The sequence below is a fragment of the Gymnoscopelus microlampas genome (genome assembly GCF_963454915.1).
Source record: "Gymnoscopelus microlampas genome assembly, chromosome: 6".
Classification (NCBI taxonomy): Eukaryota; Metazoa; Chordata; class Actinopteri; order Myctophiformes; family Myctophidae; genus Gymnoscopelus; species Gymnoscopelus microlampas.
In genome coordinates, this window is record NC_139943.1 from 28,448,911 (window position 1) to 28,475,303 (window position 26,393).

General features: G+C 40.9%; 1 protein-coding gene across 1 annotated transcript; it reads right to left on the minus strand.

Annotated features, from left to right (window-relative positions):
* On the minus strand, nucleotides 1-26,303 carry chka (choline kinase alpha). Its single transcript, XM_084059319.1, has 12 exons — nucleotides 25,799-26,303; nucleotides 25,078-25,186; nucleotides 22,353-22,406; nucleotides 15,428-15,541; nucleotides 14,433-14,566; nucleotides 9,959-10,063; nucleotides 9,347-9,405; nucleotides 8,809-8,896; nucleotides 5,182-5,290; nucleotides 4,969-5,075; nucleotides 4,447-4,528; nucleotides 1-4,209 (listed from the first exon to the last, which is right to left on the minus strand). Exons 1-12 carry the CDS (start codon nucleotides 26,038-26,040, stop codon nucleotides 4,150-4,152), a joined length of 1,263 nt encoding a protein of 420 aa, XP_083915445.1. The 5' UTR covers nucleotides 26,041-26,303; the 3' UTR covers nucleotides 1-4,149.
* Nucleotides 26,304-26,393: the final 90 nt, after the last annotated feature.

Genomic DNA, 26,393 nt, shown 5'->3' on the forward strand with positions numbered 1-26,393 from the left:
CAGAAAAACATATTTACAGTTAGTCTTTCATTGTATATAGTGGCACAATGCACCTGCAAAGCACTTTCTCCTTTACCATTTTCGTTACATAAAGGATGTAGTTGTACAGTAAGTCGTTTATATTTTATATTCATAGTAAATGTGCATACAGTAAGCTGCATAGATAGCAATGGTTATCATTCTAAATCACATCATGAGTGTTGGGTCCTATTCACAGTATTGATTATAGGACCTCCAATACCAACAATAAAGACAAAATAATGTACTGTACATGTTATCAGAAATATTTAGAATGATTAGGGTACATGTTATTTGCTGCACCTCTTTTTTTTTAATTTAGCTAGCATCAATGCCTGGACAGAGGCAAGAGCTTCTGTTTATTCTCCATTAGGATAACTTATTAAGATTGCAGTTCTTTTGGTCTCAAGTTGAATCCTACATGCTAAAGGAGCTTAAACAACAATAAGTGGCATACAGTATATACACAAATATACATGGGTTATGGAATGTACAGCAGTTATAAAGTCACACATGTCCATTATTTATGTAGAACTCACAAAATAATAAAAAGGTTGATTTCAACAAATGACAGAGAACATCTCAAGAAAAATACACATTCTAGGAGGCCGATGAAGAAAATATATGCCTGTCATTAATACTGTGAAAGTCTCATTCATGCTTCGGCAGCACAAAATAACGTATTTTCAACTGAAACCTTTTTTAAAACTTTTAATGTTGAAAGTACATTATTTTTGTCAAGCAATACATCACAGCTAAGAACACAATAGGCTTTTCTTGCCTTTGAGAAAAGTGCCATCACCATGGTAAGACAAAACCAATGGCTGCCAAACGGTGCTAGGCAAGTCAGTATTATCTTGAATGGAATGTACCAGTTCCAAGGACTGAGTAACAATCTGATCCATTTGTTTGTGGAAATGCTCAATACCCTATTTTAAGTCAGATTTGAGCCCAATATCCAGTGCCAATACAGATAATACAAACATAGATGCATCCCTATTGTCATATCAAAACAAAATCAAAAATGTCTACAACAAAATATACTACATGGAATATAATAATGAAATGTGCAATAAAAATACACATGTATATAAAATATCTCAAATAATCACAGTTCTGGTAATTATTTGAAAACAATGACTCTAAAACTATAAACATGAAAATTGTCAAGTACTCTACATAGTTTTTCCAGTTCTCAGAACAAAAGGTGCCACAATAAACATTCAAACACCCAGACATAAGCGTAGTGATCTGGTTCAATTTCACAGTTCTCCAAATTTCGTTCACCTTGATAACACTGTAGAACCTAGAACCCATTTGATTAACAAGAGGTAAAAGGTCATGCCTGCCGTACACTAAACGACTAAAGCCGTTTAGCACATTTTGCAGTTGAAGGCAAGTTTTGGAGCCTTTCCTGCCAACTGTCGATGATGTTAACTAAACCTTCCATAAGTTATAATGCCTAATACACCATTATAACAATGCGTCACGGCTGTATGCAATGTATTACCATAGTATTAGTACTCCAGTATCATCTTAATGTACGTTAGGCATAAAATACTGTAGCAGAAGACATACCCATACGGTAAGCACAATATAACCTTTGTGCAAGTCAATCACTGTCCCATGTGCAACACTGCTTGATTGTAAACCATAGGCCATACAGTTGAAGAATGAATGTGTAAAACATGACACAAATGTAACTGGTATTGTGTGATAGGATATCTCTGCTGTCGGGCAGAAACCAGCTATGTCCAAAATATTAACTTTTCAGGAAATAAAAAATAAATAAACGACAATACTGCCTCATCAAAGTCGGTACGATGACTTTCTACATTGTCAGACACTAGAATATGTCCTTATATTATCATCACTTTACCCAAATACAGCTCAAGTGGAGTTAGGAGGTTTTTGACTATTTATGCGGAGATAGGGTTTTTCCGTCTGACTTCGTCATTCTAATCAATGGGGGACAAACCACCTAACTCCACAAGTTGGAGTTCGCTGGTTTGACAGTTTGAGGATCCAATGTGGTTAGGAAGTTTAATCAGAAGCGCTTTTTAAATACTTTTGATTGGTTCAATATTTGTAAAACCCACACACAGACATAAAGGGTGTTCAATAACCCTTATAAAAAAAAGTTGAAAAATGTAGTTAGCTGGTTTCTGCCTGACAGCGACAATATGGCCATTTGTGGCCAAATGGCCATATAGTATATAGCTTAAAAGGCTTATAATTCGTAGAATTTATGTTTGAATCCAATCGGTACCAGAGGTACTACCAATCCAATCATCTACCAGTTTACTTTTGCTCAAAAAATGACAAAAATTCAAAAGAAAATCCCTTTAAAACAACAGACCATATTTGCCTGTCTATCAATCGATGAATTGTCATTCTGTGGCTTGGTGCAGGAGTTTTACATAACAGTCAGCATTACAGAATGTCTTCTGTGTGAATGAACTGAGCTAGTCTCAAACGTCTTTGGGTCAGCTGAGAGTTGGTAAGACACAGTGCCCTTCTCCATGTTAACACAAATATCCATAGTTAATGCCTCTCTATTGCTCACTGCAGTCCATTACATAGGAGAGAGCCTCAAGTCAGAGCAGTAAACTGTGAGTGAAAGTATGTCTGAAACAGAGTGCATATGCTGAATGCCCTCCTTTACAAGTCAAGTGTCTTGCCATTTCAATAAGTAATGCTCCCAATCTGTCACAGTGATAATACAGTTGAGCGCTATGGTTTGCGTTTGCTTTCTTGTGGATTATTGATATAACGATAAGGCAGCTTCATAGACCACACATGTACGAAATACTGTATCATTGGCATCAGCAAAAAACTCCATTGTCACAGCAAGGAACAGCTTTCATAGTATTAGGGTTTACATGCAATGGTTAACATTGCCTTGTATGAGGGAGGGAAAAAAAGCTATGAAGTTGGTTAACCAACTTTAGATATGCTTGATCTATCAAAAGAGAAAAAGCACAGGTGGGACGTATAGTTTTAGTTGGATGATCAGATTGCTTAGCCAGAGTAATGGGGTTCCTCTGTGTTCCATACTGATGTGACACTGATGACTACTGATCATGTTAGAGACACAACAACAATGCCTTGTTGCCTGTCAACACATGTCTTTTTCTAAACCAATTCAGGTCACAGAATATCTGTCAGCACATGCTTGTCAATAACCCTCTCGGGTCACAGAATATTCACAGCAGAGTTGAGGACATCTCTGGTAAAACAGGTTGTTTAAGGGAGATCACAGCTAATAAGAACAAGAACATAAAGTAGCTGGAGTAGCTGGTCAGTTTGGAGGAGCAATTATGTGGCATGGGGTAACGGACCAGTTGACATTTCAATTTGTTAGGAAAAAAGATGTTTTTTAAAGCACACCAAATTGTTCAAATACTTGAAACTATTTGAAATAGAAACAACCACAGCAAACTCAAATGAATAACTTGAGTTTGAACTTACGTTTCTAATGACAAAATGCACACACTGATCCAACCTGTTGGAGTCATGTTTGCACCTGATTCAGTGACAGCCAGCCAATGAGTCAGCTTTTCAAAAGTGGGTCCAGGTTAAGGGCACCTTGACAGAACTATATTTCATATGAAACTACGGATAGCAGCAAGATGCTTCTGTAAGCTAGGCTATTGCCAAGAAAGGTTCGTTTTTCAGTTCTTTCACATTTCCATATGAGAATAATATATAGTTACATTGATGCAATGTTAACATTTTAAAATGGGAATCTGCCGATAACGGACACCCACTCAAGATGGAATAACTAATCTCCGATGTTAGTGATATGGTCTCAACAACGCAGAGGCATAGAGCAGTTCTGGCCAATAATGGGGGTTAGCATAAGATGATGATTTTTGGCCCTCTGGGAGTTGCGTACTTTAATCTTCAAGTAACAATGTATTATGGGAAGTAGTTCAGCATCTAACCAGACGGCCAAAGTTTGGCTTTGGTCCATGCGACACCAATAGTAGCCAGCAAATTCTCCTGAGGCGGAGAGTCTCAGTGAAGCATGGATGTGGACTCTGATTGGCTAAAAGCACTTCAATCTATATCTCTTCATCTTGCTGAGAGGCTCAATGCGTTGTCAATCGTGAACTGCATCTTCCTCCATTAGATGCCCCAGACTTTCTTCTGCTGAAAGTAGGCATCAAACCTGGCCAGAGCATACTCCTAAAATACATTAAAATATTTGTGTAAATATATGTAAAACATTTGCATAAATAAAATACAGCAAATGCTTTTATAAGCCATATAAAAACAATCAAGTTAATAACAAGAATGAGCATCTCCCGTTCACAGTCCAAATGCTTTTCTATAGCTTTCTATGCCCCCAATAAACTAATCACGGCAATAAACTAATCACGGAAATCTATGAACGGCAAATATACAAAAAGCTCCGAGACCCACCATGTATCCAAATTCAATGGTGGAGATCCTGGCTTGGATGATGGACCACAAACCCCAAAAGAAGTGGGATGCCAAAGAGAACCTACACACACACAAACACACAGATTTTACAGATTGGGATGTCACAGCAACACTATAGCATTTATAGTCATATATTGCAGTGGTTCTGGTTCCTAACTATCAATTATTTAGCAGTGGACCCCCTGGAAGCCCATCAAGGACCCCTGCCGATCTCTAGACCCAACGTTCAGAACCAGAGTACAGCATGTGTTGGTAGCAGTTTTGAGATCATATTATTATGTCATGTCATATTGTTTCGTATTGTATCGTGTCATATTGTGTTGTCATAATGTATTGTATCATGTCATATTGTGGTTTATCAAATATACTGCATATATCATAAGCAATATTATATATTGTATCACAGCCAAGCATGTCAATTTTGCAATTGTATTATCTATCACATAGCATCAATGAATCACATGGCATCATTGCATTACTTTAGTATACAGTTGAGCTCACCTGTTGACCTCAATGTAAAACTCTTCCTTCAGCTTCATCTGGTCTTCCTCACTCAGGTTGTCAAAGCTCCCATCTGTCTCCCTCAGGTAATTATCAATGAAATGCATCTGTAGGTAGAAACCACAAGGTCATTCTGGGTTCTTTGCTAGATGAATAAAGAATAATAATGCAGAATGATAATATATAAGATGGTGACTTTTGCTCCATACAGACCTGTTGAGCCTTTGAAGGGTAGTTCTGGGTGTTCACTTTGAAGAAGGGGAACTTGTCATAGGTGTAGTCATACATCCATTCACAGAAATGGTTGCCAATGTCAAATCCCCTGCAAAGTAGGAAAGGTAAACAGGCAGATAGACAGACAAGAGAGAGAGAGTGAGAGAGAGTGAGAGATATTTGGATGATATTAGTGGATAAATTCCAACCAAGCGAAGGGAGCAGCAACAATCACATCAGCTCTGTCTGTCGGAGCAGAATGTTCCAGGGCTGTTTCATAAGTGACATAAAGGGGAACCATGATGATAAGATTATCAAGACAGATATTGTATATCCTTACATGAAAGAACAAGACATACACAATCATATCTACATACATACTGTACCGTAGCTACCTGCCTACTGTACATACGCAAGTGCAAAGTGTACAATCAAGTATTAGGTAAGAATGAACTCACAACAAGTTGTATATCAAAGATATGCACACATATGTAGTGTAAAATTTGGATGACACAAACCTCAATTTTAGTGTTTCCCCCCTAATTTTTCAAACATCCAACATATCTGACACCGACAACTTTATTTTGACATCTGTGGACCAGTTAAATACGTATGCTTGCCTCGTCTGACTTGACTCTGTGGTGTATTAAAATCTTGTTATCTTGTGATCGATACAATTATCTAGTTATCTTGAGAAAACGAGACATTGTTTCTCGAGATAACTCGATCCTTTTCTTGTGATCACAAGAAAACAAAATTAAGTCGTTATCACAAGAAAATCAAGTAAGTGTCTTGTTTGCATAGCTGCCTACCACCCCTCTGTGTCCTCAAGTAAAGGGTATCTACAAAGCATACCACAGGCTGCCATGGCAACCAGACACAAGACACAATTCTCTCTCTCTCTCTCTCTCTCTCTCTGCAGGAGCTTGCACGTGTACTTGCATGTAAACTGCATGAGTGTCATCAATCAAATCAATTAAAGCCTTTCATTTATGCAAGGACACACAAGTGATACCGGAGCATTGTTTGCAATACTGACAAGAGTCTAATAGAAATCACATAATCCAACATGTAAGGCATAATCTTAAAAATAGCAAACAAATAAAATGGGTATATTTTGTGAACTATAGCCGTGTGTAGAACTGTAGTAAAAAGGCATGAGGGTACCTACTACATCGAATAGATTCTGTTTAGTGGGCAAATTTTGTATGCATGCTATATAGTGAGTCTGAAAGCTATAAAGAGATGTATGGAGGCGATTTCTGTGAAAAGCATTATGAGTGAATATTGAAATACATGCTGTTGTACTTTTTATAATGCCCTTTACAGAGTGTCTGTGAGTGTGTGTGCATGGACGTTGAGGCACTACAGTATAATCATGTCATCAGAGCCCCTTCAGCTGGGAAACCTTTCCAGTACAAATCCTCCCACACCTGCCAGACCTGTTGCCTGGGAGATGCAACTGGACGAACCGGACCGGACCGAACTAGACCAGGTGACAGCACAGCAGGTGGGGCTGAATTGGACCAAACTGGGCTTGTTTTCACATCATTCATCCTCTGTATACTGTCACTTAATGAGAGAGCATGAGAGAATGTGAACGTGTATGCTGTACGTACATATCAATATGCCTGTCTCATATGGCTGTGGTCACACTGTCTGTGTGTGTGTGTGTGTGTGTGTGGGTGGTGCTACATGATGTCATGATGTGTACATGGGAACATGTGCTAACACACGTGTAGGAGTTTAAAGGGGCCGCGCGAATGGACTGAGGCTGAGAAGAAGGATGGGGGGATGGGGGAGTTTGTGTGTGCATGTGAGAGAGAGAGAGAGAATGCTCTGGCAGAGAGAGCTGATTTGGCGCCTGAACTGGGAACCAAGGCCAGTCTGCACTATGCTATTTCCCATAACTGAGCCAGTCAGGAATTCCTGAGTACACACACACACACACACACACACACACACACACACACACACACCAACCCTGTAATCTTCCAGCGAGTACAAAGAACCCAGAAGACTGTACTTAATAAAACACTGTCTGGTCCGTGTACAAAGCCCAGACAACATCAGCAGACTGGAGGGGATTGATAAGACCTGTCCATGTCCTATACAGTCTCAGTGCCCTTCCACACGACGGTCACATGAAGACTCAGTGCACGTCTCATCAGAGGGGAGTGGTTGTGAAATATGGATGAAAGGCTGCCAGAAGCTGGCTCTGTGCCTTTCATCTCCCGTCTCCCCCTTGCTTTCTTACCGTCTCACTCTGGATTTACTCTCTTTCTCTCTCCCTCTCATTTACTATTAGGCTCAACCCCCCCCTCTCTCTGACTGCAGAGGTAGCATTAAATGGGAACTGGCTGTCGTCCAATGGTGCACTCTGCTGAGAAGGGCAGATGAGGAGACGAGGAGAAGAGATGGAAAGAGGGTGACGCAGCACAGTATACTAGACTAGAGCCTATTCAGAGTACATGCACTGTACTAGAGCCAGAGCCAGACTGATAGAACGGTCGGGATGACATATCGACCATTATTTGACTTTTTTTAACAATAACGGCGATCATGCAGCTGATGTGTTCCGAATTCTAACCACTTTCAACCTGGTGTCCCTAATTGGGGCATGTTGTTATATGCGACAATCTTTTGAAGAAATGGTAAATGGTGCATTTATATAGCGATTTTATCCAAAGCGCATTACATAGATTGTGCATAACAGTTGGGTTAAGACTCTCCAAAATCTGGATCGGGACATGGCATCGGTCAGGCTCTAGTATGTACAACCTCTGTGCAAGAGCACAGCTCTAAGTATAAGAATTCCAGTGAGGACAACTGTGTTAGAACACGTTTAGTGCAGCTATATAAAGTCCTCAGTCCTGGTGACTGCCTTGTGCTAGCCTCACAGAGGGGGGATGAGCTGTAGTCATCCTAATAAACAATAGAGAGTCGCGCGCATGCGTGGTTTTCTGCGTTTTGTTTGTTGTTCTGTTTGTTGTTATGTTTGTGTGTCTGGGTCTCCAACAAGTTAGGTTTCGCGAGCTACAGGAGAGTCGCGTGCATGCGTGGTTGTTTGTGTCTCCAAGCTGTTTGTCTGTCTGGGTCTCCAACAAGTTAGGTCTCGATTCGCTTTCGGTTTGCATGTTGCAGTCAGGTTTCGCTTTCGATTTGCGTGTTGACACAAACACCCATGTTGCAATGAACGTCAACAAGCACTGCTGTCTCTGTCTCCGATGTGCGGGCCAGGCTACTAGACGGAACCTCTAGTTCACTTACATTGGCCAGACCAAGGAATCTGTTAAAACTGTTAACTTTGTTTTCATGGGCATTCTTGGAGTTCCTTGAAAGGCAGAGGAAATACATTTTGTACATTTAGCACTAGTTTCATTTTAGATATCGTTGCTGTTGGGCAGAAACTTGTACTGTATCTCTACAACAGTATATTAAATGTTATACTTTGTCATTTGACAGTGTCGCGTGAAAGTAGCGTAAATAGCCGATCTACAAGCTCACAAAACGTTGCGATGCGACAATGTGAAGAGAGAATTATGCTTTTCAGTTGTTATGGTCTGGTTTTACATAGACTTTAATACAGCATGTTGCAGCAACTGTGTATGCCTCTTGCTAACTTACCTGTAATTGTAGCTGCTGTATTCAAAGTCAATGAGCATCAGCTTCTGTTTGTCTGAGCCCTGTCGTCTGTTCAGCAGCAAGATGTTGCCTAAAACCATGAGCAGGTGACTTTATTGTTTATTCAATTCAATACTTGAAAAAAGAAACGTTTACATCAGTAGCGTTTCTCATCTTAAGCATGCAACGAAGACTATAAAAATCCCGGAATTACTTGCCTTAACCCAGTGTTACCCAAACTTTTTCAAGTCAAGGACCCCCAAATTAAATGTATTTGGCCACGGACCCCCGCCCATCTGAAAATATTTTGTGCCAGGGACCCCATACAAGATTTGTATTGTTAAAATATTTCAAATACATAAAAAAAAACATGATCTGCTATTTTTTAATAGCCGATATATAGGATTAAAGCGGTTAAACTGATTTCGATGCTGTATTAACACATTTAGCTGGGGACCCACTGGGACCCCCCCCCAAGGACCCCTGAGGGTGCCCGGACCCCACTTTGAGAACCACTGCCCATAAACCCATAAACACATACCTTCTTGACAGTCGTTGTGGCAGAAGACTACAGGTGAATGGGTGGACTCCAAGAGACACCTGTGTGCACATGGATTACAATTACAACTCAGTGTTTTGACATGTTTATATTTGTCTCTGGCAGCAGAAAGACAAGATTATTTGACACGCAATACAAAATGCCCTTAGCTGGGAAGGACATTATTATTATGAATAATCCACTTTCAGAGGTCAGAATGATCATGGGCATGATATCATGGGGAGAAAAACACTCAGGTCAGTGGTATGGTAGTTCTGCCAGGGCGCACAGGGATCAGACCATACTGTAGTTATACTGTAGCTGCTTCAAGGACAAGCTGAACCATAACAAGATTGGCTGTATCAAAACAATAGCCGTCAGGCCTAGTGGAGAGTGGAGACATGTGGGCTCTTACAAGCTACCAAATATCAAAATGTATTATATAAGTACTATAAGTGATGGTAAAATATAAAGGTTAAATATAAGCAACCATAATAACAATATAGTATAATGAATAATTCTTCTCCACATGTTATGTCGACTCTGTGTTTGTGTCATGTGAGGGACAATGACTTTGTGTTTGCTTTCTTCTGTATATATGGGCTCTCCTCTTACTTGAGCATATCCATCTCATGGGGCAGATTATAGCTGAGCAGGCGGTTGAAACGACGTAGGTGTGACTCCCGAGTGAAGACCAGCCTCGTGACTTGGTTCAGGTACCTGGGGAGCGGGGAATAGTCACACAGTTACAACTCTTTAAGAACCTCCTGCACAGCTACAACAAAAAAAACTGGAGGGAAGATTTGATGAGTCTGATCTCTATAGCCACTTTCACATATGAAAACTGGAAATGTCCGGGGGAGTCAGTGTTAGGACATTTTCCGTTGTTGGTCGTTCATAGCGTGGAAACCAGACGAATTTGCCAGTGCAAAGCCCTCGGCAGACTTGGTCTGGCCCCGTTCGGTTGTGATTGGATTTCCTGCCCCCGAAGTTGTGGGGCACCAATCAGGGCCCAGTATACAAATATGGTCCAAGTTTATCACCAAGGGCATTTTTTCAATTCGCCCCTTGGAAATGCAGGTTCCACACAGAGATTCCAGACTAATATCTACGCAGTGATATTACTCTGGCCATGCCAGTCTAGGTCGTTCACACATGTAGCATGCAACAGGAGAATGTCCGTATCAGATGCGTTCGTTCACACATTAAGGAAAATACTCTTTTTGATAAGGTGAGGGCGGGGTCTGGGTTGTAGACGCACACATTACGCTAGCTACTCCCACGTAAATTTAACACAGGCACAGCCTGAGGGAGATGCGAGGAACAAATGCAATATTTTTCAGAGAACATTGGTCTCCCTGCTCGTCGTCTACAATTAGGCTACTGCAGTAGTAAAGAAACGTTTATGTTCGATCGGTGAATATTCCAACTCTAACGCTAATAAAAAGCAGAATGATTGAACTGATTTTCAGTTCTCCCTCGCTCCTAACACCTCAGGTCCACGTCCACACGCTGAATGGAATTTCACTCGACAACCACCGCATCCACTCCATTCACACTTAGAGCGGTTTGAGCCAAATCGGACATTACCCAGACCTAAGTCAAGGGTCCTGCCCGCATAAAATCTGTTGCATGTCCATTGTCCGATCCTACTGATCCGGAATGTTGCGTTTATACATACAGCCCCTCCTTTTGAACCCTGGAAAACTTCCATAATACAGTGCATGTCTGAAAGTGGCTTATGTCAAAGGAAAGTCATACATTCAGATGATCATTATCGATATTAATTGTACAATAATAATTTGTGTTATAATAACAGTCATCATTATTATTATCATCATCATCATAAAGTAAAAAAATACAAATAGAAATATGCTACTGGCATAGCCTGCTGTCCCTGGTAAGCTCACAGTATTTAAAACCTTCAACTATCCCTGAGACACAATGTGGGACAATGATGTCTTCACCAAGACGAAGTCACAGGCAACAATAGAGGCATTCAGAACTCTGAGTATGTTATATGTTATGTGACTCAGTCCCATCAGGTCATGACACGTCATCTGGAAGTATCACCGCTCAAAAGGTCATGACAAATATGATTTACATGTGTGCATGTTAAAACAGAAGGTTGTTTCCGTTTTATCAGTTGAACAGAAACGACCTCAGAGAGAAAGCTGAAAAAGTCAGCAATTACTTTCACTCAACAGGGGATCTCCCCTCAGGAATGCATATCATTAAGATAAGATAAACATGTTTATCAACCTGAGCCCCTTGGCTAATTTGTACTTAAAAACTAAACTAGGGGAACTCAGCAATTGTCAAGATATGCCATTTCCACATGGCATATATTTTACCAGCACAATAGTTGTTCAGTGGCCAGAAATGAACACTCCAGCTCTCATTTTGTTTCATTGGTCTAATAATGTTGGGTTTGCCTCTTATGTCTGCTGATAGACATACAAAGTTACAGTACATGTGAGATGCCAAGCCCACTGCCACCCCCATTACTTAAGTTTAACTATGTTTAGGCAAGGGTTTGGTGTGGTTCAATTAATTAAGTTTAGTTAAGGTTAGGCTCTGTCAGTAGGTTAAGTCCAAGCATGGGTTTGGTGTGGTTTAATTAATTATGTATGAATCTGTTTTGGAAGATAAATGCTTTTTTTTTAATATGAGAAGCCACACACACTACCACACATCCTTTACCAATCGGTGATAACAGTTAATCAGTTCTTCTTTACCCCATGACGAAACTTTCATCAGTTTCGTGCAATTTGTAAATACGGGGATATATCTTGCTGACAGATAATCAGGACAGGGCTAAAACATATCCCTCGTCCAGGTAATAATCAACAATGATCATTGAGACATGTGGGTTGTGGTTTTGGGTGGGAAAATAGTACCAGCCATCAGAGAAAGGCTGCTAAACATTCACAAAGTGTCTCTACTCCACATGCCACTATGGAATCACTTGCTAATTCTTTTAGGCAGTCTGTATTCTTTTAGGCAGTCTGGTAAAATGCTTAAAGTAACAGGTGAATGATGTATTGGCTACGGCTGGGGGTACGGTACAGTAGACTATAAAAGCTTCATATCCTACAGTACGTAGTTGTGGGCAAGATTGTGACAATCTGTGGGACACTTGAAGCACCACTCCACTCAGCCTGCACTGACCACTACCCTCCCCCACAACCGTCAGTATTTCATTTCCCTGCTACAGTATGCAGATGAGTTATCCTGGCTCTGCTTCCTTGTATGTCTAAATGAAGGGACAACTGGAGGCTGGATGTGTACGTTTCTCTCCTGCGGGGATGTGGTGAGAGTGGTGGTCTACCACCATGTTCTTTGACTGTAATCACTAGCAGGTAAGTCCTAATAAAATGTTAAATGCTAACATTTCCTGGCAACTGGAATAGTTTTATGATGCGAGCTGAGATATAACAGTGGGAGGAACAGCCTGGTGTCTTGTCCTGGTTCACCTCTACAAAACCACCCAATCAACATCTCAGCCATGTGAACAGGTGACTGACTCACTGTAACCATGAACAAACATAAGTTTTGCAAACAGACGCAGATGCACGACACTGTTTGTTGCTTAGCCTTTAGGCTATGTTAGTGGTAGGACAGGGTACTTTTCCGTTAACTGTTGTGGGGACATTGCACAATGCAAACAATCCTAAGCATCACACAATCTTTGACTTTCCTGTCCTACCCCAGATTTGAACGTGGGTATCCTGTGCAAGTGATGAAGTTTTTACCACTGAGCTAATATAGCCTGCCTGCTTGCTCAGGGAAGAAATTGAATTTTGACCTTTAGGCAGTACCACTTATCAACCAGTTATGTCAAAGCCGACACAGGATCTAAAATGTCTCAATGGAAGAGCAGGGGGACCAAATACAACCACTACCAATTGTATACGTTATATTGTATTTAACATACTCTACCAAAGAGATTGGACAAAATAACATCCCCACAAAAAGTTACATAGTGCAACTTTAACACAAAGTAAACCTAAAAATGAATGATGGTGGGGTAATCCCCCATCACCATGCTCCTCTTTGACACTCTGTCATGTCTTGAATGTGGTCCATTAAACTTGCTTATCAACGTGGAGATCTGTTATCATACAGTACGTCTTAAATAAGCAACACTCAGTCAGCTCAAGAATTCCACTGGCTATCATCTGTCATCCTGCAGGACAGGATGACGGTTAGTAATATGACTCCATCACTGCACTGACTAGTGGTGAATTTATAAACCGGCAGTTCCGACACAGATTTTCCCACAATGTGAAAGTGTTACAGGGATGACGTATTTTAGAAGGCCAACATTATCTCCGCCATAGATACCCATTGGATATTTCCATTGGATATTTCCAATGGAAGTTTTGCATTCGGTTTTGGATAAATTAAATACATTTTCTGCATGAATTCAAAACCCTATGGGAACAAAAGCATTAGAACAATGGTGAGGGAACCCTTTGTAAACTCACATGTGGGCTTTAGGACTACAAACTGAAGCACTCTTTTAGCATTGTGTATTAATTTATAAATAGGCCACGGTTTATCATCGGAGGGTTCCAAATGAAGATAAATTGTTTATATTCCCTGTGCTTAACCACTTTAAACCTGGCATCCTTATTTTGGCCATGTCATTATACACAAAGATTGTCAAAAAGTGTCACAGATACCAAAAATACCTGATCTACAAGCTCTCAGCGTTCACATCACGATGCATTATGAGCTATTAGATTATTTATTTTAACTCATTGTTTCTATTTTATTTGTGAAAGTATAAACATCCGCACACTGGTTTAAAGCTCCCAAAACATAATTTTATTTAATGGCACAACGTTTCGACCTTATACTGTAGGTCTTCATCAGGCAAATATGATATGATATTTGCCTGATGAAGACCTATAAGGTCGAAACGTTGCGGCATTAAATAAAACACGCTTTGGGAGCTTTAAACCAGTGTGTGGATGTTTTACCTTCTTCTCCTTGATTCTTGCCTTGATGTCCAGCACCTGGCCTAAATACAGGTACAAGATGTGCACACAATCTCCTCTGTTAACTGCTGTAAATGACTTACTTGTCCATGGTTCCAAACAGCCATTTGGGCTCCTTGTTGAAGGGCATCCTCATGCCATGGAACTTTGCCATCTTCTCTGCAACCTCAGCTGAGATGCTAGGGTCGCTGAGCTCACAGGTGTCCAGTTTACGGCTCTGTAGTTTTAATAGAACATATGATTTTATTCATTCAGCAACTGATGATACCGTGTACAGAATGAGACAGCTGCAAATGAATCATTCATGTGTATACTATCACATGCAAATCAGATAAAAAGCGACCCTATATTTTGTTGACCGGGGCCCTCCAAGGGTCTATAATTGGTCCTTTACACATCAAATGTTTTTGCCAAAAATTGCTGCTTTACATGCTCACAACAAGGGATGGCGCGTTTAGATCTTCTATTTCCCCCGAATATTTGCCGATCATGACATAGTGGCGCTCGGGTTCATGTGGTTAATCCTCTCAGAAATGTCTACTATTGTCTCTAGACTGAGGCTCCTCATTTACACACAACCAATGATTTCTGTAGAAAACATGTCTACTTTATATATATATATAAAATCTAAATAGAACTCAAATTAGCTAATTTTAACTCAACTTTCACTTGAAGTCGAGTAATATTTGACCAACAGTATCTATATTTTGACTCAAGTACTGGAGTTGGGTACTTTGTCCAGCACTGGTTAAAACTGATTTGATCTGGTTTAATCCAAAGAACCAGAGCGTTTCCTGTGGTTTGGTCACAGGATAAGGGCAATAGTGTAGATAATGTCCTTGTCAGCCGAGTGGAAAATTCATTGCGTAACAGTTTACTGTCTAGTGGCTGGAGAGCAGATGTTTTATGGTTTATTAATTCTCTCATCAATCATACATCATTGAACAGAACACCAACATAACCACATACCGTGTAAGACATGGAGGTGGTGCCACACACACACACACACACACACACACACACACACACACACACACACACACACACACACACACACACACAAATGATGCTGACTTACAGGGACATACTGCTCTAGTCGACCCGGAGGGAAAATGCCATAGAGTTTGGGTCCCAACTCTCTCTCTGCTAAAATGGCAAACATCACACTCTCCAGGACCATGGCCTCTGCCCCCTGGAATTACATAAAAACAAAAAGCAGCAAAACGTTACAAATAAATGCAACAGACAGTACAATATGTACAACTATTGTCCATCACCAACACCCATCAGTGCAATGAGAACAGCGTGAGAAATTAGATGAAAGGAATGAAACAGTTGATGTCTGACATCAGACGTCGAACCTGGGCTGGTTAAGAAGAGCCATGGAAGATGCCATTCTCCTGTCAAAAACATCAGCGGTTCCCAACCTTTTCTGGATCAGGGCCCACTTGAAAACCATGTAATTTTTTTTAACATAATTTTTTTTCGCATCAATGTTATATTGTCATTCAAATCAATTATCTGGGGGCCAACTCGCAATAGAGCACCGAAGTCTGACGTCTTTATTTTTGGAACGCAGTTCTTATGTGATGCGATCTAAGATGGGAATTTCCATACAAAAAATACTATAGAAGTACTCTATACCCTCACAGCGAGGTTGGGAATCACTGAACCACATGAAGCCTCAGTGGAAGTCTGAAGAGAACAGAAGGAAGCTGGTGATGGTGTAGGAATGAGAGGTGTTGTAGTTAGGGTTATAGCTTGGTACACTGTGGAGAGGACAACACATGGATTGTGTTCGTTGGCCCAGTGAATCCGCCAGTCATCACTGTAGCTGCTGAGGCAGAGGGGACAGCCTGGCCTTTCACTTCAGGAGGAACGTACACGCGCATGTGCGTGTGTGTGAGTTAGAGACACAATACAACACAGACACACACACACACACACACACACACACACACACACACACACACACACACACACACACACACACACACACACACACACACACACACACACACACACACACACACACACACACACACACACACACACACACACACACACACACACACACACACACACACACAGAGCTCTGGCCAGTGTTACTGAGGAGAATTAAACCTCCCACCAACAGATAAACATGTGCCCCTGGAGCCTGAGAGGGAGTTTACTCAGGCTGTGTACCAGATCCCATGCTGCTTTGATTCCATTCTATTCTACTGGAAAGACAGAGGTCTGGGCTCAATACCAAATACGATGGAGGTCGTTACGAGCAGAGCGGTTTGGAATCATTAAGGCCAAGGAGTTCAGCAATCAGCAGGTGCTGGACCCTTTTCTAGCACTGGTTCTCAAGTGGGGTCCCGCGGGTGTCCCTGGGGGGGATTTCCGGAGGTCCCCAGCAAAATGAGGAACAGTTTAAATACTATATTGTATTTCATTATTAGAAAATGGGTGATCTACAAGGTCGGGAGCTTGTAGATCAGCTATTTTCAAGAAGGAATATTTTCCAAAATATATCAATAGGGGTCCTTGACATGAAAATGTTTGAGAATCACTGCTAGAGCACAGTAACAGGCTTACTTACAGGTACCGTTGAAATTGAAATGTACAGGAGGGATTATAATACAAGCCAAAAGCGATACATAGACTGATATACACCGATGGCAGTCAACAAGGGGGAGAATCAGCCATTACCGATGTTCAGCTGATTAATCGGTGCATATGGAAATGCATACATTTCTGTGTTTGACTATGGTAGCCAGCAATTACTTTGCATTTTAATGTGTCCTGAAGTGAACTCACTAAATTGTTGTGGAAATCGCAATACATTTCTAAATCATCATGTTACGGTGACTTATGTGCTGTATATGTTATGCATATAATTAACAATTGTTGATACTGTGTTCGGGGCTTGAATGTCAGCATGTGCCGATGACACTTACATTCAGAATGTTGGTGTCATGTCTTAATCTAAATACCGGAGATCCAGTGAGTGATATAGGATCCTCCCAATTACTGAGTTGGTGATTCTGTTGGTAGGGGGACCTCTGTTACAGTAAATGAATCATGTTCACACACGTTGTAGTAGTCTAGTGTGATGTCAGGCTACCGAGCATTCCAGGTGACCTGGTTCTTCTGTTTGGTCTATTACAGAAGCTTAACCATGTTCTTTCAAGTTATTTGATGGACCATCACTTGGTTTAAATGTAAGATCTTGGCCAGTAAAACCACAAATTCCAGCTCATCATTGCTGGGATATGGAAATGCATACATTTCTGTGTTTGACTATGCTAGCCAGCAATCACTTTGCATTTTAATGTGTCCTGAAGTTACCTCTCCTCCACTAAATTGTTGTGGGAATAGCAATACATTGTCTAAATCACTGTGTTACAGTGACTTATATATAGTGTGCTGTATATGCATATAATTAACAATTGTTGAGACTGTGTTCAGGGTTTGAATGCTGGGCTCTCTGGCTGAGAGCCAAGGAATGCACTCACTGCAGGAAATGAGTGCAATGGAAACAATAGTGGTTGATGTGTGGCAGTAGATGCTACACGTTATTTGGAAGCATGTGTTAGAAGCAGGTTTCTGAAGACCACACCGGAATACACACAGCCAACAGAGACTCAGCGCCACACACTTTCCTATCTATAATATAATCCAGTGGTTCTCAAACGTTTTATCCCCATAACTCTGAGAATATCTGAGTTACAGTCCTGTAAGGGTCCAATTGGTTCCTAACTATCAGAAAATTATCTGGGAACCCCCTATCCCCGGATCCCATTTTGAGAACCACTAATATAATGCACTATATATTTATATACTTAATATTATGCAATTAAAGACACTATTAAATATTATACAGGGATATGTTCATAATAATATCCATTTATTCACACACACACACACACACACACACACACACACACACACACACACACACACGGGGATCATTTCAATTCTAACATGAAAGGTTCAATCTTTGCTGCACTCAGGTACATGGTGAATCATCGGATGCTCACAGTGTAAAGTTTACACTTTGCACTCTTAACAGATGACTGGTCATCTTTTTGACCATGTACTGTAGTGTACCTGCTACGTGTTTGGACTGTGAGCGTCCTGACACCTCACCCATGTTACGCAATGCCGTACCAGTAGAGTGCTGACCACAGGCAGACCCCAATCCCCTCCCTGTATTCCACTGTGTTCCTACAATGATCAGCTTGACAGACATGCTGCCAGAGTCTGTAATTTACACTTGCGTCACTCGTCTAAAGCCGAAGTTACATTTCGATCGGCTATTTTCGGCACGTTAGACCGTCGTGCGTCGTAAGTATAAATCAAGCATGACAGTCAGTCATTGGGTCTGTTACGGTGTTTACCCTGACACAAACGGCCAGTATGTGCTGTTGACACTTAGATTCAGAATGTTGGTGTCATTTCCTAACCTAAATACCAGAGATCCAGTTAGTGATATAGGATCATCCCAATTACTGTGTCGGTGATTCTGTTGGTAGAGGATCTCTGTTACCGTAAATGAATCGCGTTGACACACGTTGTAGTAGTCTAGTGTGATGTCAGGCTACCGAGCATTCCAGGTGACCTACACTACTGTAATACTGTAATAGTATGGTGGCATTAACCTACTGTCAGACTACAGGGCTATGGCAATGATAACAATGTTGGCAATGATAACAATGTTGACTGTGCTTTCATGTATAGCGAGAATTTTAACTACAGGGCTATATACTACCAACATTACTTTATTAGGTTCAATAGTTTTATTTTCATTGGGACAATAAACTTATCAACAGTTCTTTGATTGTGCAAGAAAAAAAAACACCAGTTAATTCTCCCTTGGTCCCATGCTGAAAAAATCTTTCAACCTAGACTTTTCTTTTAGGCATTAGATCTAACGAAGTAACGATATGAGTCAGTTATATGACAACTAGAGATCGCCCTTAAGGCCTTAATGTCTAAAGCTACTATATCTAAGCTGTGACAGTGTCCTATGGGTGTGACGTAATTTACCCCATTATTGCCTTTGTGATAACACAATCAATTTCATTTCCTGTGGCCTGTTTTAAATGATAGGGACTGTTTGGCGGTCTCTTTGAGTTGGCTCACTTTCTCCGGCAAGTCTTCTACCTATTTAAAGGTTAATGATCAATTTTTTGTTGCCGTTCTGTTCCACCAAAACACACAACCCAGAGGAATTTCAACATTTCTACAACATGCTTCCTTCCGTTTAAGCTATTTACAGGAAACAGAAGCTTCCTCTGTTGGACCTTAGGCTTCTATTTGAGGTTTCACTTCTAGAATAAGAATCGAAGAATCTACTTAAATAACAACCTCCCTGGGGGGTGAGGATCTGGATTCAAAACATATCCCATAACACAAATCTGTTATCTGTATTAGTCTCAGACCATCATTACTCCCCAGATTTTTTGAATGGATTTGGGTACTGACCTTGGAATGGTGCAGCTGGTAGACTGTGAACTGAGCTAACCTTGAAACTTATCTATTCAGTAAATCCATGAGGTCTAGCCAACATCAGGCTGGTCACATTCAAGGATTTCTGACACATCTGAACCTAACAGAGGTGATACTTTTGTTACACTCCTCCGTCAACAGAAAACTTGTACCAAGGACTAAAACCTATTGTACAGTGTATAACGCTCTATGAACCGGTGCCATATGTAGCATGTGAACAAATGCTAATATTTGTTACAAAAAGAACACCTGGAGAAATCTTATACACAGTCAAATCCCAGTGTCCATGTAACTCTGAGTGTAAAAACTGACCCACATTGGGTACCCTTTTAGGATTAAAACCTCCATCCACATAACTGCAATGTCCACCTCACTTCTCTCTACTGTAATATTCAAATAAATCAATGACAGCTCATTAAAATAATCTTTAAATAGAACTATGGTGTCAGTGAGCAGACAGCAGATGGTCAGACTGACTTTAAATTCCCAGATTAGATCCTAATAAGCTTTTCACTGACCCAGACAATGATATGGAAGAAGGAGGACGAGGAGACATTCTGACAACCTTTCTACAAAATTCTAAATAAATATTTTCAGTTTAAATAGGGCTTAAGTAAAGTGATTAGTTCATGTATTTTTGTACATTTGGGTCCAGGGGAGATACCATATTTGTCTTTTGGGTCTCGAGCGGAAAAGGTTTGGGAACCCCTGGTCTGTAAGGGTTAGATGCAAGGGAGGAAAGTTGACCTCACCTCGATCACATGATGAGTGATGACCTCACCTCGATCACATGATGAGGGATAGTGAGTCATGCGTGACGGTTGGAGGTCATGGTGACAGGACAGGAAGGATAAAGGGCTTTCCAGGTCACTGGACTCTTGGCTGAGCAATGCCTCAGCTGTACAGTAAAAACGTAGTGTGTTAATTAAACCCTGAGTGTAAAAGTGGACCCGTAATTAATGGGTCCATTTTTACACTCTCAGAATGTAATTAACATGCTGGATTTTACTGAGACTGTACTCAACAGCAGTGACCAAAGCTCTGACGATCAAAATACGAGACAAAGATATACATTTTTAAAATCATGTTTTTTCGATACACTCCACACACAAATTTGAGAGTAGGTGAATGAGACTTTCTTCCCACGATTTATTTTTCACCCAGTGCCAATTGCCTAGCTGTAGTCCAGGGCGCTACTCTCTCTGTGCCAGCCTGGGGAGAGCCCCGAACTGAGCTCATGCATGAACAACCCAGTTCCTTTCCCCTCCATCAGGCGTCCCGGCTGACCAGGGGGAGGCAGTATAGAGACCAGGACTACTGCATGTTTTTGTGAGGGTACCTACCCTAGGGAACAAGGGGTGAACATGCAAACTTCAAACAGAAAGGCCCTTTCGCCAGTCCCACCTAGGGTATGGGCACTGATGACGCGGAGGAGAGCATCCCCAGCGGGAATCGAACCCAAGTCTTCTAGCTGTGAGGCGACAGCACTACCGACTGCGCCAACGTGCCAACTGAATAAACGTTCTCATGCTGGACCGTTTATTTACAGTAGGTTCAATTACACCAATTGATTCAATTATGAACACTTACGTACTGCTGAATAGCTGAATAAGCTAGCTCACCTGAATTACTAAATGACTACAGTATTTACATATGCCATTTTTATTACATAATGACTTGTACCAGAGCTTGAAAAGTGAACTGTGGGACTAGAACTGTAGGGATTATCAACATTCCACAGATTTTTCCAAACAAACATTTACTGAGGAGTTCATTAACTTGGAAAGACCATACAGACGATAATCCTATACCCGAAAAACAAAACACCACGCCTCAAGCCAAATTCAGGCTGGTCCGGTGCATCTCAGGAGCGGGACTGGTATGAGTAGAAGAATTATATAGGGTGCAGGCAAATAATGTGACAACGTTTCAATGTCAATACATCTTCATCAGGTCATGAGATGACCTGATGCTCCAGTGCCTTCCTTCTTCTACATAATCCTATACCCATATGGGTCGAGACAAAGATATCATCGTTGTTGGTCCAAAGCTGTTGTCAGGAAATGGAAAGAAGCGCCTGTGTTCCAGAGTGGATCCAATAGTTATTATTTAGTCACAAGCTCTTGTTAATACTTTTAATTGGTTAAATATTTATAAAACCCACAGACAGACAAAACCACTTTTAACTTGGCATCCCTATTTTGGGCTTATCATTATAAGCGAGAGTTTTAGAAATAGGCAAAAGAAATTCAGAAATTAGCAGATCTACAAGCTCAAAGTTTCTGCCCAACAGCGACCATATTTGCCCAATAATCATACCCATATGGACAGAGAGAAGGATTAACATTCAACATGAGCAACATGTGAATTCCCAAGGACAAAAAAGAAAGAACATTGAGGGGCCTGACACGTGAGACGGTTCATGCTAGGTTAATAGAAACAGCTGGGTGAAACTGGTGACACGCTGGGCAGAGAAACACATCGTTGCACCAGTGGTTACTTACTTTGAAGTGATTTTCTTTGTTTGACTGTCGGGAATCTCCTTTATTACAGGACATCTATCAACAAAAGAAACAGGAAAGAACTATCCATGAGTAAATGCAAATCTCTGAAAATGATGTACTGTAAAAGCCTAACCGTGCATTACAGTACAGTATGAACCCCCACAAAAGCCGTTAGAACATAACAGTACAGAGGACTGGATGTAGCTGCCAGACAGAGATATGAGAGATAAAGTGAAGAAAATGATATGGATAAAAGCTAGGTCTGAGGAGAAACAATAAAATGTTTTACATCCTCAGTGGCATATGCCTTATTTATACTTTGTTGTATTGTTACTTACTTACTCACGCCTACTACCCCTTCTGGGGCATAGGCCGTCAACAAGCGATCTCGTGGTATTGTTGCTCGCTGAAAATAACTGATTTTCAACTGCAAAACATGATACATTATATAAACGCAGTGGTATAATGAAGTAATGAAAGTAATTAAATAATTTAGCCATTAGACCACTGGTCTGTGGGCCAAAACTATTTCAAACTGCATCGGTGAGATAATGTGGAATTAAGGTTTTTATACTGAGCGCCTCACTAACAATGCTGCTGGCCTGCATTCTCTAGCAGCTAAAATGGGTAGGCCTAATCCATGTTAGCAGGTGGAACACTGTATGTTTTATTTAGTGGTTCTATTGTTCTAATCTAAATAGCACGTCACATAACTTCATTGCCGGGAAACAGTCTTTACTGTGTTTGCTGTTTGTTTAATCGTTAGTAATTGAGAACAGATTCCCTTTAATAATAGCATCTCTATGTTCCTTAATGATATTAGCTTTTTGATGAGACATCAATAATTCCTGTGACGCTGTGCAGGCTTGAAAGAAATGGCCACAGTTACCTTGGTGAAGGACACAGTGCCATCGGTCTCTTTCAGACATCCCTAGCAATAAAAGGTAACTACTCATACACGGGCATTAGCAGTTATACTGACTTCAGTTAATACTTAATGTAGAACACCATCAGATCTGGGGTTAATAGGGTTTCATTTACATGACAATTTGTGGTTGCAAATTACAAATTTGTATTCCAAGAAAGCTATAAGGCAAGGCTAAGAATAACAGAAAGTAAAAATTCATGTCTTTGTTTTGGTGCTTTGGGGGGTTTCTTTATTTATGACCTAATGTTAGGGTAAACAGACAACATGTACTGTAAACAATGCCTCTAACTACACTACATAACATTGCATAATTCTAGCCATCGACCGATTAGAATTGATTAGTCTAATATTTTTGAGACGACTCTGCTCCCACCGCCACTGATAGTGACTGAATTATCTTCTCAGTGATGTGGTTACATTAAGAATAGTTCAGAATGTACCTGTTAGCGAGGCCCATGACCTCTGTAACGCAACGCCACGTCATGTAGTGAGATAAAATTGCCTCTATCACAGCAAGTTAGCTATATTGAGCGCGGCCGGCCTGCAAAAATAAGTACATTGTCTTCACACTTAGTGACCCCCATGTGAAGCAACAACACAGCGTTATCTTTCAAAAGCAGAACACGCATTTTGTTATTGCTGTCCTGGCGCTCTCAGCTTAGTGAGCTGAAACGCTGCAGTCTTACACAGACTTATGTCCACATGGTCGGAATATTTGGCTGACGACTTGCCTTTCAGGAATCAAAGCTTAGGCCTTGTTTTTTTTTCATAAAAGGAAAAGGCAAACAGGAGAGGTGTTGTAGTGATTTTCCCTCCATACTGTATCTTCCCAGCAGGACGGCTGGGTTATGCTATTATACAGTATGTTTGTCACGCCTTTAACCACTTGAACCCCAGCATCCCTATTCTAGGGGGAGGGGGGGGAACATTCGCCAAAAATAGTAAATGTACAAGCTCACAACGTGTCACGCTGCGAGTACGACACGTTGTGAACTTGTAGATCGGCTATTTTTGGCAAAGAGATTTGGTATAGAGTTATAAAAGATCCTAAAGTACAGTTGCAACTCAAGTCCGTTTCACTAAGAATAGAGGGGTTTAAGCGGTTAAAGTAGGCTGAGATTTCAGCGATCTCATACTGTACCGTGTTTGTTTGGTGGGTTCACCTGGGAACAAGAGTGCTCAAGGCACGCTCCTTTGGGATGCCTACGGCAAAGAACACATGCATGTACAGCCATGGGGGTACATCACCGCACTCAACAATGGCACACGCACACACACGCGCGCACACACACACACACACACACACACACACACACACAGGCATACACACACATAATCAAATGATCTACACACGCACACCTGCACCCAGCATACACATTTACACACAAAAACCTATAGCGGTGGAACCGTCACATCACTTTCTGTGGTAAGAGACCCAAGCAGGTAAATAATAAGTTGACATAAGTGAACTTTCACCTCAGTTCAATGACTCAATACAATATAATGGCTACAGATATGTGGGATCAATACAATCTTTTGTTCTAGCTACAGAATATTTGTTGTTGGTTGTTGGCTGTTTATGCTCCATGCCAGTAATGTTTTCTCTGTGAACAAACAACTGATAAAAACAAGTTGGCTAAAGTCATGGCATGATGGCAAGCAACTTACTCGTTAGATGGCAAAACATTTGGTTTAGTATTGATTATCATGTGTATGAAGACACAGTCCATTGTCTTGAAAATAGCTAGTTCGAAGGGGAGAAAAGGCCTGGTGACATATTTTATACACATTACACACCTGTAATATAGCCCCATAAAGGCGAAGTAGGACATTCCTTGGTTCATCTTCAACATTGTTCACGTTGTCAGGGAGAGCACAGAGGAAGAGTTTGTTGCTCAGACCACCCCTGGTGGAGGGAGAGAATCAGGGAAGAACAACCAAAATGTCAGGATATACAGGCAGCATTAGGGAGGAGATGAAAGATCATTTAACTTAACCAGGTGGGGTATTATGATTGATGAATGGGATGGTAGATTTACAAAACCATAATTTATCCAGTCGAATGCGTCTTATCAGTACGATTTTAAAAAGTCCATTCATTTTATTCATGAGTATAGCCTAAAACACTTGCCACACCTCTAAAATTCTATCTCAGTTCTGGTAAAAAAAAAAAAAAAAAGCTCATCTTGTGAGATCGATTATTTACAATAGGCTCAACTCCACATGCCAGACCTAAATCTGCCATTTGTTTAAATGACATAATTCCGAAAATATTATTTATAGGCTGACATAATTCAGACAATTTTATTTATAGGCTTATAATCTCTATGTAGACATACAACATAGAGATTCAAAGCCTATAAATAAAATTGGATGATAACTGTAATGTCATTAAATGACGTTACAATTATCATCCATTAACCTGCATTGGTTCATGCACAATATGAATCTGGTAGGCCAAGCAATTTGTCTTAGATGGAATGCAACTTCAGGGATAACAATATATAGATATTATTACCTTATAATGGTGATTGAAAACTCGTCCTCAGACAGCGTTTTCCATGCCCCGTGAAGAAACTCCTTGCACCATAAATAAGCCTTGTGCTTGGTCTCCAGGTCTGGCTGGTCGGGACGGATGATGTCCTTGCAGTCATCATGATCTGCAGTGTCGGGTTGGACTTCCAGAGCGTTCTCGGTCACCAGGAGACCCAGGGACATGGATGGGGAGGAGGAAACCCCATTGATGAATTTAGTTTTCATGATCTAATCAGTAAAAAAAACAAATCAGATGCTCGCAAATGGCAATTTGGATTTTTTTTTTTCTTTGTTTCGGTTTTGTAGGGTTGGAAATGATTTCTTCGACAGCGATTGTAACTGATCGAAGGCGAAAACAACGAGTCTGATGGTTTTATTGAGTGAAAATGCGGTTGGTTTCTATTGAGAGATGCTGGATCACGGGTGGGTGCTGCTGGATGTAAGCAGGGTCGCTCAATGGCATCGAATGAATTAACAGGGTAGGAACACACAGCTTTTCACACAACGCAATTCGCTGGGAGGGAGAAGTTTGTATTCACACGTCCGCTACCCGTTATCTCATCCTATTGGTCGGCGCA